This window comes from Schistocerca piceifrons, chromosome 4, assembly GCF_021461385.2.
Source record: "Schistocerca piceifrons isolate TAMUIC-IGC-003096 chromosome 4, iqSchPice1.1, whole genome shotgun sequence".
In the NCBI taxonomy this organism is placed as follows: Eukaryota; Metazoa; Arthropoda; class Insecta; order Orthoptera; family Acrididae; genus Schistocerca; species Schistocerca piceifrons.
This window is the reverse complement of record NC_060141.1, coordinates 827,795,546-827,809,512: the sequence shown is the minus strand read 5'-3', so window position 1 is coordinate 827,809,512 and position 13,967 is coordinate 827,795,546. Positions and strand designations below refer to the sequence as shown.

At 42.6% G+C, this 13,967-nt stretch overlaps 1 protein-coding gene across 1 annotated transcript in view; it reads right to left on the bottom strand.

Moving 5' to 3' along the window:
* Window positions 1–13,678, bottom strand: part of LOC124794700 (histone-lysine N-methyltransferase, H3 lysine-79 specific) — a 209,582-nt gene extending 195,904 nt beyond the window's left edge. The window contains 2 exon segments of the mRNA XM_047258267.1: window positions 11,969–12,009; window positions 13,470–13,678. Coding sequence (XP_047114223.1) covers window positions 11,969–12,009; window positions 13,470–13,553 — 125 coding nt within the window. The 5' untranslated portion in view covers window positions 13,554–13,678.
* Between the last annotated feature and the right edge of the window lie 289 nt (window positions 13,679–13,967).

Sequence of the window (13,967 nt, the reverse complement as noted above, 5' to 3'; positions counted from 1 at the left end):
CGCAGAATACGAGAGCGTTTCCTCAAACACACGGCACGCAGATTGCAACAAAATGTGATGCTGTTGAATTTCATTTGACGGATTTTGCTTCGCCTCGGCACAGTGCGTACTTCTCTTGAAATAACGACACAACGTGATGACCGTACAAGACAAGAGGCAGAAGATCGTATTTTGATATTATTGACTAACACGTATGTCCAGTATCGTACGAATGTATGTAACTTGGTAAACAATTATTCTATTTCTCCTGCGCATGAGAGTCACGCTTTAATCTGCTACGCAGCCAACAGTGGAACGTGTGTTTCGAAACACTTGCAACTACTCAATCTCCCCACTCCCCACCGAGCGACTGCTCTTCTTTAATGACCAGAAAGCCACGTCACCCAGCTGGACGAGCATTTAATTTGTTTTGTAGTGAGGCGAAACAGCAATCCATACTATTGTAAGTGCGAAAGTAGCTGTGTATTACACTTTCACGACTAAAATGCCGAACCAATTTTGGTTAAATCTGATACGGAGATACTTTGAGCGCCGGGGAAGAACAAACGCTACTTTAGAAAGCATGTAGTAAAATATATTTATTGATTTGAAGATCGTAACGCGAAATATAGAACCATAATTAGTCTTCGAAAAAGCTTGTATGGCCTACATAATACAATTATTTTCATTTATTTTTTATCGGTATGGCAATACATGTACAAAAACTACAAAACTACTATGTCACCATTTAAACACGGCTCTCCAGCATGAAATCACGAATGACACAGGCATCAAGGTCTTCTGTGTGTTTAATCACATTACATACAATACGATTCAACGTAATGAATTTAATGTTTATACAATCCTGTACGTGTTTACTCCATACTTCCATACTAATATCAGTCACAAACTCAGTCTCTCGCGTCAGGTACCTTAAAGACACTCACTGACATGCATCACTTGTTGCTGGTCTTGTGGTTTGCGTATTTGAACTTCGTCCGTGGGGTCATCGACGCGCAAGTCGCCGTCGCGTCGTGTAAAAGGACTTGCACCAAGTGCACGAACTTCCCGAACGGGGTCTCCCGGCGAATAAAGCGATATACACATTTCATTTAATTGATATGGCAATGCAGCTGCGGGAAATAGCTGGTTGTTCCATAATTTAATAACATATCTATCGCAAATCTACACTAAAAACTTCGTGTGAAAGAATTTATAAAATAAACTACTGTTAAACGAGTGGGTGCAGAAAAAGGAACGTCCACAACGGAACGCAAAAAAAGGCAGGGAGAAGAGAGAACATAAACTGGCGTCCTTACAAAGATACACCAAGAAGTTAACCTACAAGACCTATTTCAGGCTACTACAGCAAAAGCGGGGATAGCGCGAATTTTGACAGCTTTTACTCCCCACCACGCATCGTGCCATCTACTTTAGTCATACTGCACTGCCGACTCCAGTCGCTCGATAACATAATGGGAACTCCTGTACGTAGCATGTAACAAACTCCTGGAGTGGTGCACAGCCCGTACACACTACTCCCAAAATAAATGCAACCGAGGTCAACGCGGTCTTACGGTCACGAGAAGGGAGCCCGTACTATCAGGTGATGAGTGGACCTGTAGGCATAACCGTAAATGCCAAAAATCACGTAATACGCATAATTTACCTGCTATGAATCACTAGGTTATGCTAATTTTTAACACCAGAGAGCGAGGGAATATTTTAGACAGGCTATTTAGCCAACATTTCACCGAAAAAAAGAGCTTCACCTTTCCTCCTACACAATATTCTAACTGTAATGCAGTCGAGAAATTGCTGACACACTTATTTTTGTGGAAACTGCGGTGACATGCAATTCTTAAATAGTAACGCCCGCCAGTTCGGTCAACCGGGACCTCTTTTTCGAAAAATCGAAGGGCAAACCAGATATTAGCGGGGCCGTGCACTTTTAATATCCGTATCCATCACTTGGGTCAAAACCCATGTTGTTATAGCAGGGACCAGGGGAGGTTATCACATCACCAAAGATGCAACCCATCAGTGTCAACATGCGGTAAATAAAATCCTCGAAGCGCTACGATGAAAGCAAGTAAATGTTGCTTTGTCTATGCTCCGGGGTAGGAAAGAAATTTCAGCAGATACTCATCTAACGAAATGTAGCATTATTTCAGTACTGTATCCCTGTGGCGAAGGTAACTTCTTTGTACAGGTTTATTACATCTATACTAAAATGTAGTCTTCACTCCGTAATTCATTGAATTGATAAGAAATGGCGTCTGAGATGAGGTGGTCGGCACAGGAGAGAAAATCGTAGTGAGCCAGAAACCAGTCAATATAATGTATCGAAAAGTTCATTACTGTCTTTGTCGGATTCGACCTATTGCACAGGTCTATGAAAATGTATGACTGATTAAGACGAGAAACCTGCGCTTACTCTAGGCCAAATCCTTATTTATATTTGTCGAAGCAGAGACGGAGATAAAAAGGGAGCTTTGGATAACGCAGATATACTTCGAGACTAGCTTCCATAGCGGGATGGCGAGGGAAACATAAGCAACCACAAATCTCCCGTACGCGCAGATTCGGCACATCTGTGCTCTCCTATTCCACGTCGTTCCCAGCAGACGGTAGGACTAGATGACAGTGGCTCGAAAACAGGATGACTGGACTAGCGTGTAGTTTGGGAGCAGAGTGTGTCAACAGTGTGGACAATTGGCGAGGCGGCGCGTGTGTCCTTGCAGGTGGGCGTTAGTTACGTCAGCCGGCGCGCACCACCACCCTCAAAGGCTCAATAGCCTGTGGAGCGTGTTGTGACGGCCCCTCCCTCACAACGGGCCTGGGCCTCAGGATTACGAGAGTGGAATCTCAAAACGGCAAAAGGAATATACTAGGCAGGGGTCAAAGACCAGACATATGAGGACGAGTTACGGATATTATTTCACTAAAGGTATACTTCTATTTAATGATAACTGTTGGCTATATTGCCTCCTGATTTTGTGATGCTCAGTAAGAGCTCAGCTGTAATTAACAATACATCAAGAAATCAAAATGAAATCTGCGATTCGCTATTCGAGACAAATGGAATACAGCCTGGCTTTTTTGCCATTCTGGATTGTGTGTTGTACTGAGTAGGCAGCTCAAATACGCTACAAATACTGAAGACTAAACTACCAATGAATCAGTGGCGGACAGCATCGTCAATGAACTTTCACGCATGCTATAATATACGTTTGGGAGATAAAGATTTGCACGTTCTAAGCTTCAAAATCTTCACTTAACGATAACAAACGAACCAATAGTTTTCACACGCTGTTTCGTCATAAATTCTGTGTACCAACAAATAATGTACATTTAGGTGCAGCCTTCAGCTATTGCTACTTAGAAAACCTGCGTAACTACATGCCTTTGATATGCATGCACTGTATCAAAATGTTGCGAAATGCTGAAGGTGCAACGTTGTACATAATGACTCACAAAACTGTGTCGTTGCCTGCCACGATGCTGTCTCTGACACTGAGTGAACGACAGATAGGAACCTCACGTCTACAGTCTCCGAGAGCACTATTAACGATGCCCATTGGTGGCCACTACTTATCGATTTCCAGAAGGAACGAAACAGTGCATTTCGGCTTGACCGGGCCCGAGCACAGGACGTGGACACGAGAAAGCATGCACAGCTGTATATAGAACGCGACCCGGCCGAGCGGCGAACAAAAGGCTAGCAGCAGCAGTAGCAGAGCTAACGCTAGCGCAAGCGCGACGGCCGGCCGGCAGCATTCCTGCGTTACGTCAGCGGGCGGCCAGTGCCGCCGCCAGCCGGACAATGGGCAAAGATTCACCGCCTCTACAGCCCCGCGCATGCGCAGTTGCCAGGTCGCGCACAGCTGCGCGCAACTGTGCCAAATTTCTGGATCAGCGTGCGACCCCGCCACTGGCCGGGAAGGGTGAGCGACTCCCGACGGAACACCCCTTCTCAGAAACGCAAATACGAAGTCGTCATTCGAGCCCACGACTGTGCTAACACACATCAGTGCTCAAAGAGCGCCTGCTAAATGTTGAGTAATGGGTTAATCGACTGTGCCTCGTTCTGGTGAAAAGCGATACGTAACTCTCTGCAATACTAGTCAGGTTTTTCACGTTAATTCGTCAGCGACAGCATAAAACAGAGTGGCCGTGCAACAAGACGACGAGCGTTGGACTCTTGTTATCAGATTAATTAATTAGCCGTCGTTACTCAAACTACCCGCTTCGAAACACGAGAAATTTTTAAATCTATCGATTATTTTTTCTTTGCTGGAAACACAGTAGAAAAAAGTTTGCCCGGGAGTCGCAGTCACACCGAGCGAGGTGGCGCAGTGGTTAGCACACTGGACCCCCATACGGGAGGGCGACGGTTCAGACCCGCGTCCGGCCACCCCGACTTAGATTTTCCGTGATTTCCCTAAACCGTTCGAGGCAAATGCCGTGATGATTCCTTTGCAAGGACACGGCCGATTTCCTTCCTTATCCTTGACACCATCCGACCTTGCGCTCCGCTCCGTCTTTAACGACCTCGATGTGGACGGGTCGTTAAACCGAAGCCGCAATTAAAGCACGAGGCTAGCGGGCTGATCGGTATCCTACTATCGATAACAAGCCACAGCTTTCTCTCAACTGTAAAGCGCGTTTCAGATCTAACGTATGCTGTGTTCTCCCCTGTGCCAAACCGAACAGTAACTGCTCCCACGGTTTCCAACTTGCGCTTCTTTCTCTCTTCCATTTCCTTATTTTCATTAATTGCGTCCGCTCAGTGGTCAGTGCGTCTGACTGCCACGCAGCGGGCCGGGATCGATTCCCTGCCGGGTGTCAACATCCGGACTGACACCTAACACCTACTGCAACTGAGCCGAGCGTAACATCCCCGTTGCGTTCAGTGCCGCATTTGTCAGCTATCTTTCAACTACGTTATGAAAGGAACGCCGTTAAGGTACATAAAACGTGGACATGCCAAAACGTTAAATAACGTTTATATAACGAATTTTCAGTCTGCAGCCGACTGTGCGCCGATATTAAACTTCCAGGCAGATTAAAACAGTGTGCCGCACCGAAACTCGAATCTGGGACCTTCGCCTTTTGCGGGCAGGTGCTCAGCCAGCTGAGTTACCCGAGCACGACGCACGTCCTGTCTTCACAGCCTTACTTCTGCCCGTGCATCTCTGCCCGAAGCCTGACAATTATGCGAAACTTGCGCGACTACTGCTCCTGGAAGACAGGCCGGAGATGAGGTACTGGCGAGAGTGACGCTGTGAGGAAGGGTCACCGGGTCGTGCTCGTGTAACTCTGTCGGTATAGCACTTTCCCGTGAAAGGCAAAGAATCCGGGTTCGAGTCTCGGTTCGGCAGGCAGTTTTAATCTGCCAGGTTTCGACATCACGTTTGCTCTCAGCCACTCATTCTGACGTTGGTAATACAGCAAGTCAAGAGTACCAAGCCATCATCCTCAGCCCTTAGGCGCCACCGGAGGGGCACGTGGTCAGCACACAGCCCCCCCCCCCCCCCCCCAAAGCTTCTCAATCGAGCGAGTAGCTCCTCAATTGGCCTCACAAGGACTGAGTGCACCCCACTTGCCGACAAAGCCCGACAGGGCCGAACTTCGGTGACCTGAAGGGAACAAGACGGCAAGGTCATTGGCAAGTCGAGAGCACAGAATGGAAAATGGTTAACAAACTGCCTATTGGCTTCTGTATCGCGTTCTTCGGCCGACGTTCCCCAAATGGTTTTACTGACGTTTCGCCAGCCACTCGTGCTGGCGAAAAGTCAGTAAAATCATTAGATGGACGTCGGCCGAAGAGCCCGATACAGAAGCCAATAGGCAGTTTGTCTACAAGTGGCCACGAAAGCCTTAACAATTTTGAAAATGGTTAACACAGCTTGTCTCTTACGGTGTATTATTCAAACACGACTCCCACGCTAGAAGAGACACGAAACAGAGTCCTTTAATAGCGGTTGGTTGATCACTTACACTCAACTGTTTAGACGCGCCAGACAACCGAAAATATTCAGTCGTCTCTCCCATATAGTCACATCAAACTGACGGCAGATCTGCTACTAACCCAGCTTTTGCCCTCCTACTACGACACAAAATAGACCCGGCGGAAACTGCTGGTCGCTGACGGCTGCGTCCTACTGGAAGCCGCGGCGGTGTATTTCGGTCGCGGTGATTGGCAGGCCTGGGTGCCGGAATGCCGGAGTTGGCACACGCCGTGGCCGCTGCCGCCGCCGGCCGGACAGGGCAGGATCAATAGCCAGCAACATTCCCTGCTCCCCCTAATTCAAAGACACCTCACCAGCCGAACTGAAACGGCTAGCGCAACCGGTAGCTTTGCGGCTTCTTTATGGGATTACCGGTCCCAGACTGTACTGGCTCAACTACCGATGGTTATACTACACGCAGCGCTTCAAATATAGCTCACACATCACTGCGAGTTGCGAATAGATATCTACGAGAAAGAGGACATACGAAACATGCAAGAGCTTTTACGTATATAGAGTGACATTTTCAAAAGCTTCGCTGAAAGTAATAGGGAAAAATTAAAAGGAACCTTTCACCCCTGTTGGCGATAGGTGCTATTTTCGTCTCAACACACCAATGTTTACATAACTCTAAGGGCCGTGGAAGTACTTGTAGAACGAAAATACTTAATACATAACAAAAGATATACTTGACAAAAAATCTTTAAAAGATGATCTCTGAAAGTTATCGCAACGATGATAGCAATAAAAATAAAAACACTGGTGGCCACAATAAGTCTATTCAGCAAAAAATTCCTAAAAAGGGCATTAAATGTAAAAGTTTGAGAGAATTTTGAGCCAACTGCTGTACATATTCACAGCAATCACTCGACAATAAAAGTAATATGGAAGATCTTCCCAGAAGACTGGCTCATTAGCACATTTTGGTCATCAATATCAATTTGTGAAATCAGTTATATATAACTGTGTTCCTAATGTGTCATCTTTATGTGCAATATAAGGCTGCTTTCAGTAAACAAATTTTTTTTAGGAAATACAGTTCTGGACCTTGGTAAAAGTCGTGAAAAATGTACTGACAATGACTTTTACGAGTTTCGAACTGAGCCTTAAACACTAGTAATTATGAATGACACGTACTTTCAAAGAAACTACCGTAACATCTTTTAAGGCAATTACAATGTTAAATAGTAATAAAGCCACATGAATTACCACATGACAAATGCCGAAATAACAAAACATTTTCTACAATGTCATCGAACACTACTTGCAGATCTCACAAAGCTAATGCAGGTCAAGATTGTCACAAAAGCAAAAAACCTCCAAACAACATAATAATCTCAATAAACTGATGGGACAAAAGGTAACAAAAGTTTAGAAGATATTTGCACCTAACATTTTTGACATTCGAAATGTACCTAAGATTAAAATGAATATTAAAAATCAATAGTACGAAGCACTATTCACTTCAAAATTCAGTATATTCACGACAATGCGAGCGAAGAAGCAGTTCCTTTTGTAAATAACGTAGTGCAAATTTATGCAGGTGACATAACATCTGCACATGGGGCACAAAACATTATACGTATGTTCTGTGGATCACGAATGTGATACAGAACAAACCAATTTATAATCATAGTAGAATTTTTCAGTGGAAGCATGATGCCACCGGAATTACATAGAATATTCTCACAGTGATTACACAGTCACAGATTAAATTTTAAAGTTATTTCTGTGTGGCACTGACCAGAAAATTTTTTTAATGTCCTGCTGCCAGATGGGCATTAACTCAAAACTAGAAGCAGCATAAGAAATCAGAAACTTTCAACACCTCATCGTGGTTAGTTTACGACATTTCTGATTAAAAACTGCTTACAACAAACAAGTGGGCAGCAACAGTATTACAACATCTTTTCACAAATATAGTGACAAGTGTTTTTTCTAAACTTCATTATGTGTGTCTTGCCTATCCCATTGCAATATAGTGATGACAGTGTTAAATTACAGCCCACATAAGAACAACACCAATGGTGCAAAATATGATCAAAACTTGATACGCTGTCAAGACATAAAATGCAAAAAAGCAGATAAAACTGTACAATCTCTTCTTCAAAATTAATGCTAGTCCAGAACTAAAACACGGATTCTGCAAACTATAGTTCAGTAAATGTTGCAGCTCATGGACTCAACACACTGTATGAAATACTTTAGGCAAAGAGTCTTATTAAAGAGAAGTGATGTCCTGAATATTGGTCATACAGAAATGAGTTCTTCCTATTCTGGCCTTAAAGAAATGTATGACAGGTCTAGCTATTAGGATTCACTGACATGCCTCGGATAAATGATCATAAGAAAAGAATTATGCCAAATGTCTCATATTCTGGGTATGTAAAATGTAAAAACATTAAATCTGTTTCATGTGAGAAGAAAAAAAAATATTATGAGTTGACGTTTTCTGTACTGCAGCACGTCACATTTTGGACATATTTTGCATCCTCAGCATGGTTCTTATGCGGGTTATAATTCATTCCACTTAGACTATCTGATATTAAATTTTGCTGGTCTTCCCTAGTACCATAAATTATGGAGTAAGTACCAAGGCTTTCACTGTGCATTAATTTGTTTGGAGTAGGCATACTTAAATCAGAACCAGTGTGGGATAAACATTATTTTACTGGACAGGGGTTACTGACCGATTTCTACACAGCAACGAGAAAACAAATCAATACTGACATTAGATGGGAACCCTATGTACCTTGGAACTTAGCAGAAACACCAAAACTATTCTGCAGTATAATTCCAGAATAAAACTGAAATATTCGCCAGCTTATTAGAATGATGGTGTGAACCGTTGTGGCACATGGGGCTGGCCAATAGGTGTTCTCCTTCATGTCCATGATGCTTAACTCTAATTAAACATTTTAATTTTTATATTTTGAGCAACGAATTTGTTGTTACAAATTTGAATAAATTCTCCACAGTTCTACTACACGCTGAATAACGGCAGGAAAAGTAACATCCAATTAATTAGCACAAAGAAAAATTGAAACTAATCGCGTTGCTGAAAAATGGAGACGGTGTACACTAAAATCAGCAGTAAACAAAACACATGGACTTATGAACTGGAACAATACGTCATACCGAGACGGATCCCGGAATGAACAACCTTAAATGACCGCTTGCGAACTGTTGGCGAGGTTTCCTGTTGCAATTCAGGCTATGCCTCTACCTGACATCCGCAGCATTCTGCCGAGTAAGTAAAACACAAACAGGCAGATTTCTCCAGATACATGTATGTCCTATTACGATTACAACGTCATAATACGTGCTCGCATTCCCGACTGGTTTCCGTGATAACAGCTAAAAAGTTACGACAGCGCGACGGTTAAATGCATCATTTTTTAACTTTCAAACCGGATGGGTTGTTGGCGGCCATTGAAATGAACGCACAGACCGACCGCGCCAACACTTGCTCAGCCTTCCCGTAGTAACGGTCCGGCCTACTGACGGCGAGACAGCTAGCTACACAAGCGCGCTGGCTGGCCAACTGCGACAGTTCTGTGTTCTCCCACTCATTCAGCTGCCGTTTTCTCCTCTGGCGGACATCCACAGCGCACACGCTTCGTAAAACCAAATTCAGTAGCAAGCGACACTATCCTGAAGTCAAAATTACTAGTCTGGAAGAAAATGGAAACTAAAAACGTTGAGTTACATAAATCCTCCCTTCAACCATTCCCCCTCTGTTCCAAATAATAGAAACAAATACGGTACTTCACATTCTTTCGGGAATAGGCTTTCTTATTATCACTTACACTCGCAAAACCATTTTTTTTTGCATTTTACACATATGCACAGTGGCTACTTTACCCTAGAAACTGGAACGGGAACGTCTTTTATACTTAATGCAGTTGAATGTTAAGAGTTATCTTCTCGCTGCCCAGTACGAAATGCACAGATGAAGAGCTGGATGAGCGTGATAAAACTTACCTGACTTTAATGGGAAGTTAAGATCGGAAACTTACTACATTTCTCAGCTGAAGAACTGTCTTTTCCTTGGCAACAAGAGGACTTCCGGTAATAGAAAACGAAGACTGAACAATCCACTCTGCCACGACCATCCTGCGAGTTCTGCGGATGGTGTAGTTCTGAACTTTTCTTTCAAATCAACACAAGCAAAAGGGACGAATAAGGCATGAGACGTGCGGAAACTGAATTCCATCCTCTCATTAACAATGTTCTTCCAGTATACACGACACGTCTAAATGGCAGGTCTAATGAGAACCAAACGATGCAGAGTAGGTTTCTGATACACCGAATGTCGGACTGTGATGTAAACAACGAATAACGCACCCAACCAAGAAATACCAAAAATGTTATATTCTCATTTAGATTACGACCCGTAAATTATGAAACAGTTCATAGCACAACCGTTTCTAGGACAGAATTTGGGATGTGCTGTTACACATTAAATTATGGGGTTCAACATGAGTGCAATGCTTTGCTTATGAAGTAAAAACAATAAGAAATATTTCTTTAAACATTCTGAAACGTGATAGGCCAAACGGGTTGTTTCGCACTGACAGTAATACATTTGAAACAACTGAACTAAATGCCTCACAGACCCTGAGAAAATTATTACAGACTTTTAAGCTCAGCTGTTCTCACGTTTGCAGAAAATAACGGATTAAAGTGTGTACGTCTCCTCACAAGAACACAAATTCTAGTTTTATTTAATCTCCAAACATTTTTCGCCATCGTTGTGGCATCTTATGTGAGTTTTTTCTTCTTTTATTGTTTCTGTTTTTACGTTGTGTCTCGTGTTGGTGTCAACAGCAGCACACCACAAGTACATTTAAACAACATCTTACTGCTGTATTTTAGCTGAAATATGTTGTTTTTATGCTTAAAGTGACTTTTTCCTGGTGTTTACTGGCGAATTCTGAATGTTACCATGTTGCTGTGGCTTACATGCACTCGTCACAGTGGTATGAAACAATGTGCAGAGATAAGTACGTGTAAGCCGCAGCAATATGGCAACATCCAGAATTCGTCAATGGGCATCAGGAAGCGTCACTCCAAACATCAAAATAACACATTTAGCAATTAGATAATAACAAAGTACAGCACAGGACAGATCAACTACAGCAATGATGACATGTCACTGATTTCTGTTGGCAGGCAAAGGGAACACACAATATAAAAAAAAGAAAAACCACACAGGAGATCCCACAGCTGTGGTGAAACAGGTTTGGGGGTTAAAAGAGGAAGAAATGTGTTCTTGTGAGTAGGTAGACTATTTAATTCATTATCCCAAGAGGCTTCAGTAAAATTTCGAGAAATTCCGATCTCTCGACCCCGCAAGGAGACTGAAGTGCACCTGTTTGGCAGACTGACTTTCCAGGGGAACAACGGTAGTAACTCTTGCTGGATTCGGGTGTGATGGTGCGATACTTCGGCGTGCACGCCTGGATCAGACCGGAGGGTCGTAGACCGCGAGGTCACTCCGTCAGTCACGGCTGGTTGTTCACCCGGCAGCTCCAAGGTCACCAAATTATTCGCAGGTCCGCCAGCCACCTCCACCTCCTACTCTTTCGCTATGCAGCTCCTAGTAGTTCGCTTGCTCTCGCGCCAAAATACTGAATTTTCATCTAGCCACTGTGACTACAGTCTCAACCCTCACCACAGCACGAGTACTAAGTTCCTACGCTAAACTAAACGTCATTACATAAAAGTCCTTTTTCGGCGCTTCTGACGACGTCATTAAATATTTAGAAAAGTTACGGCGGTAAGATCCACATACTACAAGAATCTATCTGAATGCGAAACACTGTCACAGACCTTGAACCAATGAATCACATTCTGAGCGCCTAATCGACAAAAGGGAAGTATGTTGCGTAAGAACACTATACCGAGGTCAGAGAGAACACATTTGTTTTGCAAGTAAAAACTTATTTGTCAAGTGTACACGGTTAATTTACCTTATGGTTTCCACTATCTCAAGCGCACCGTCATGTTTATCCTGTAAAGAAAAGAAAAAGTGTAATTAGAAACACGTGTTCGTCAATCACAACCTATAATAAATGTTCAAAACATGAGATTAATATACTTCTGATCACGAATAAAATTACAATACATACTACTCGGATATGGAGCATTTGATTTCTAACGAATGTTATAATGAACGAGATGTATTTCCCAGCAAAACAAAGGCAAGCATCTTTTTTAACCTGGCAATAATTATATAGAACTAAAACCGAAGTGTTGAACTTGAGTTTACTACTAATCCCATGCGCACCTAAGCCTGAAATGAGAAACCAAACAGTGTAAATGAGAAACCGAAAAGTGTTTCCTTCAAGCAAATGTGATCATCTTTCTGTACAAGTCACGAAAGCAGTATGCACTGCTCACAGCTGCAAACTTCAACATCTCATTACGCAAAACACCTTTATTTTATTTCATATATTCGTAACATACGACACGGTTAAATTACACAGTAGGCTAATAATAAACTAGGTTCACCGTGTGATATTTCTGTTATCTATTCCATCGTAAACACTAACGCTATTCTCAATATGAACAAAACTTACAAGCGCGCGAAAATGGCATGAAGTTGCACTTAAGCAAATCCGGAGGTTCAAATTCTAGACAGATATGAGATAGCCTAAATTAAAGCAATGACTGTTTGAAATACTTGTTTTAAACTTTAAATGTAAACAAATTTAAGAAGGTTCTCAATGAAAACTATCCAACAACATGAATTGTGTGTACTCAAACCGTTAAGGAAGGAAAGTAAAATGAATACTGAAAATAGCCCATGTATTATTTTTTACTTTCTTGCACTTAGGATTCCATAAACTGTTCTAATTACGACCAGCTCAGCAAGAAATGCCAATTCTTTGCTGGGAATATCATTCTTTCCCCATAATTATAGTTACAAAAAATACAAAAAAGTGTTTCCCTGCAGATTTAGATCTTGCTGTTTTTTAAAGCTGCGCTTCCTAAAACAGAAACTTGGAAAATAAAATGTATATCGTCAAAATGGCGATATATATTGAATTTGCGTTACAAATGTTCACGAAGAACGCGTTATAAAACTACATTTAATATTTGACCTACTTTGAACGTGATGAGTGTTCTAACCTATCGACTTGAACCAATTACTTCTACAACAATGCAATAAAACTAACTTTTACGTTTTATTAAGACATTTAACCTGGCTTAAACATGTGCTTAAACGTGCCTTCGTGGCTATGGTCTACTACAAACTCACGTATGATGCAAATATTGACGCGCGTGCTATGCTGGCCCATCTTTACAATGGGTAAATACGAGAAATATTCAATGAAAATAAACCTCTACTACCGCAATAACGAGTTACACTAAATCGTTCTGGCATTTATTCCAACACGAAAGGTAACTTAGTATTAAAATAAATGCCCAAAAATTTTAAAAAATCTCATATAAACAAGACAAACTTACAGAGCCCGTTCCTGAGGAAAGTGGCCACTGATAAACAACGGCTTCTGCTCCAGCAGGGCTATGAAGTCTCAATTCCAACGCCATTTCCAAAAAAATTGAGATATTTGGAACACCATACACTACACAACACCAACAACTTCACACAGAACTTATTCACTATAGCTTTTTCCTCGCGCGTGCACAGTTACTACCATCCTGGCTGAACGCCATGATGGAGCAGACGGAACATGGCTTCCTTTGATTCGCGCAGGCGCGTTTCTCCCCGAACCGATGGTGACTTCTTGGACGCAGCAGAAAGCTTATTGGCTGGACGTACTTAGACCCGAGCCATAGGCTGACGCAAGCGCGGGATTATTTGAAACATGTTTCTGCGGGCATCGCTTACGTATGACTGCCGACACAAACTTCTAGGTAATGCGGCACAGTCATCCCATTTGCAGCGTTCTAGTACAGAGTTTCTCGGAATGTTTAGTCGTAAAACAATTGCACATGAATAAT